Source organism: Frankliniella occidentalis, unplaced genomic scaffold (assembly GCF_000697945.3).
Source record: "Frankliniella occidentalis isolate FOCC.00 unplaced genomic scaffold, Focc_3.1 Scaffold43, whole genome shotgun sequence".
Taxonomy (NCBI): Eukaryota; Metazoa; Arthropoda; class Insecta; order Thysanoptera; family Thripidae; genus Frankliniella; species Frankliniella occidentalis.
In genome coordinates this window covers 1,414,651-1,417,890 of record NW_026267173.1, presented here as the reverse complement: position 1 = coordinate 1,417,890, position 3,240 = coordinate 1,414,651, and the positions used below count along the sequence as shown (strand labels likewise).

At 54.4% G+C, this 3,240-nt stretch overlaps 1 protein-coding gene and 1 long non-coding RNA gene across 5 annotated transcripts in view; one reads left to right on the top strand and one right to left on the bottom strand.

The window, feature by feature from the left end:
* Nucleotides 1-99: 99 nt before the first annotated feature.
* LOC113218423 (uncharacterized) overlaps nt 100-3,240 on the bottom strand; it is a 41,138-nt gene continuing 37,997 nt past the window's right edge. For both annotated transcript variants that reach the window (XM_052266819.1, XM_052266820.1), the window contains exons 5-7: nt 2,099-2,389; nt 1,207-1,545; nt 100-1,117 (exon numbers count right to left, since the gene is read on the bottom strand). In XM_052266819.1, the coding sequence (XP_052122779.1) occupies nt 968-1,117; nt 1,207-1,545; nt 2,099-2,389 (780 nt within the window). In that variant the 3' untranslated portion in view covers nt 100-967. The remainder of the gene's footprint in view (nt 1,118-1,206; nt 1,546-2,098; nt 2,390-3,240) is intronic.
* LOC127749289 (uncharacterized) overlaps nt 2,272-3,240 on the top strand; it is a 174,174-nt gene continuing 173,205 nt past the window's right edge. For all 3 annotated transcript variants that reach the window (XR_008011057.1, XR_008011056.1, XR_008011058.1), the window contains exon 1: nt 2,272-2,409. This is a non-coding gene — a long non-coding RNA (uncharacterized LOC127749289). The remainder of the gene's footprint in view (nt 2,410-3,240) is intronic.

Below are 3,240 nucleotides of genomic sequence, written 5' to 3'. Positions count from 1 at the left end.
GGAACTAACTATTGGTCACATGATTGGTAACAGGTTTTCAAATTCTTCCGCTGGACCGTCACTTCGATTGGGAACTTGTTGGGAGGAATAATCGTCAAATTTTGTAAATAATGGCTTTATTTCAAGTCTTAACTAACTTAATTTAATCGACACAGTAAACAAGATTGCTAATTTGCAACACGACACAGTTTACAGTACTCACAGATTTATTAAATCTCACAATATTTCACTCACGCATTCACTCACGCACACACTCACTCATTCATCACTGTTCTCTGGTATAAACCTCAATTTTGATATTCACAAACAAGAAGATTTATTTTAGAAAAACTCAAATTTTGATTTAAGAGAGTGCTTTGACCTTCTTAACTTACAAAGTAAATTCTGCAGATCTCCGTTATGTACATCTCTCTCCAACTAAAACAAGGTCAATAATATTTCGTTTCGAACATGCACCCGTTGGTGAGCCCAGAACTGCTCCTAGATTTCATACTAATGAGGTAACTAAGTGAGAAAATGGAAGATCTTTAAATGATCTGCCTTTGTATATGTAATTAAGGAGTCGTTTTAACTTAAGTCAACTCCTTTCAGTCATTCTGTTACTCCCCGTGCTTCCAAGACTCGCCTTCAAGTCACACTTGTGACTTAACATCAAGTAGGTATGTACCGTCTATATCATATCAGGCAAGATGTGGTGTTCGGAGTGTTATTCCGGTAAGAGTTGTCAATAATATAAATACATCTACACTGCGCGCGGCAAAATTTGGGGATGCTCTCGTTCTTGCGCGACCTCTTTGTCTTTGGCTGTTGTAAGCAGGTTTTACTGTGGCACAATGGAGCAATATCTCTAACTAAACAATACACATGGCGACGCATCCAATGAAAATGCTGACTTTCAAAACGGTAACAACAAAAAAAGTGCAGCGTGTTGGTCTGAGGCCAGGCCTCGCACGGCACGACTGATTTCTTAGAAGCTCAGGTTGTGTCCTCTGAGGAAGGCGTCGATCTGACCCGCAGCAAGGGCTGCTCTCTGGTCGCCGGCGTCCTGGGGCGACACGTAGTAGAACTGCGTCTGGGGAGCGCTGCTGTGGCCTGGCGCCGCCGCGTACTGCACGGGCTGCAACAGGAACAGGTAGGTGTCAACTTGATAAACGGTTGCCTTTAAGTTTGTTTAGGTAATATCAGAATCCCGGTGTGTCTGTGTACCTGCGCGGCGTATCGCGACGGTGCGGGGGCGAGCCTGACGGGTGCGGCGGTGGAAGACACCTGCTGCAGCTGGGTAGGCTGGTAGCGGGGCGCCTGGTAACTGGCCTGGGCCTGGGCCAGGGACCGCTGCTGCTGCAGCTGGCGCTGCTGCTGCGCGAACAGCTGCTGGCTCTGTTGCAGGAGGGTCGCCTGTTGCTGCTGTACGAGCTGCTGCTGGTAAACGTTGCCGGGCTGGGGCTGCTGCTGCTGCAGGTGCTGAGGCTGCTGCTGCAGATGCTGAGGCAAGTGCTGGGGCAGCTGCTGCTGGGCGACGTACGGCTGCAGGCGGTGTCGCTGCACCTGCGAGTCATGCCAAATGGTTTTTGAGCTCTAGTCTCGACACTTTGTTCCAATAGAACACATCGCTCGTTGCCATACCGAATTCGAAAAACAAATGCACCGGAAGTTGTCGCTCAGCAGGAGTATGAAAAATCGATCCGACGCTTGGTGTGAACTGTACCAAGAACATAGCGCGCGCGTGTCGAAACTATCCGACAATATTTCTTCCCGAACTCGACGCAACTGAAATACTTCCTCTCAAGAGAAATGGCTAGGAGATTATCTTCACACGTCTCTGTGTATCACTAGCGCAGGATCGATTTCGCATACACACGAGCGCCGACTGCCGATCCGGTGCATTTGTTTACTCGAGGTCGCGACGAGCGGATGCGGAGGCCTGTTTGTACATGACCCAGTGGACAAAAAAAAAATCAAAGTCTTGTCAAGTCAAGTCATTTCACAATCATTTCACAACTATGATGTCAAAATGACATCATATTTGTGAATTGACTTGACTTGACATGACTTTGACTATTTTTTGTCCACTGGGTGATGTTCATGGCGCGGCACTTACGGCGCTGATGTCCTGCGGCTGGGACTTGGGCAGCGACTGGTACACGACGGTGTTGTACTGGCCGGAGGCCGGGTCGAACACCAGCTCCGTGGAGTAGATGGGCTCGGAGCCCTTGTGGCCGGCGGCAGAGCCCGGGCGCTCGGAGGTGGCCACCACGTTGTTGTCCAGCTGGAACTTGCGCAGCTCTTCCGAGAAGTCGATGGTGCCGGGCGTGCTGGAGCGGATGGGCGCGGCCACGGGCGAGTACGGCTTGGCGGAGTACAGCGAGGCGGGCCGGGGAGTCACCGACACCTGCGGGACGGGACGACAAGGTTAGTGGCATGACAGAAGAAGCAACGAGGCGCGGCTATACGGACATGAGCCCGCCCGGAGTTGAGCCCGGACCACTGTAGGCCCAAGCAGTGTCCGATATGAGCCTAGCCTAGCTGGACGTAGCCAGGACCAAAGCTGACGAGTCAGTCTCGGATCTAGGCTCATATCGGGCATTGGTCGGGCCTACAGTGGTCCGGGCTCAACTCTGGGCGGGCTCAAGTCCGTATAGCCCGAGGCGCTGCAGCTGACCCTTTGGCTGCGGCTATGCCCGGCTGGAGCCGGTGGGCTCGCACTCCCGTATTCTCCTCAGCTCCACAGCGGCCCGTTCTGACCATATATTCCCCGTATTGGATGTCAGCTCGCGGTCCACGCTGACCGGCTAAGGAGGGCGTCGAGTCGGTCGCACCCGCCCGCCGCCCCGCGCCGCGCAGTTCCCACACTCGGGCGTTGCGCAAAAGCGTGTCCTCCCCCCGCCCCGCCCCGCCCCCCGCGGTCGTGGCAGCCCATCCAGCATACTGCTGCGTGCCGGCCGGACCGGACCGGGGCCATGCAGTGCAAAGTGATGCAGACCGGGCGGGGCCGGGGCGTGCGCGTGCGTTAGCGCGTCGCCGGCGCGTTGCGCCACCTTGACAGTTTCCGAAAAGTGGCCCGATTTTCACGAGAAGAAAACCGGTTGCCCTCCCCGCGTGGGCTCGCTGCGCGGCCCGTGCATGCAAACGTTCGGGACGCGCGCCTGTCTGTCTGGTGCTTATCCCAGGGCGTTCCCCGTTCCCCCTGCGTCGACAGGTGAGGGCTCTGTTGTAGCCTAACTTCTGTTCCTGGCGCTGCGC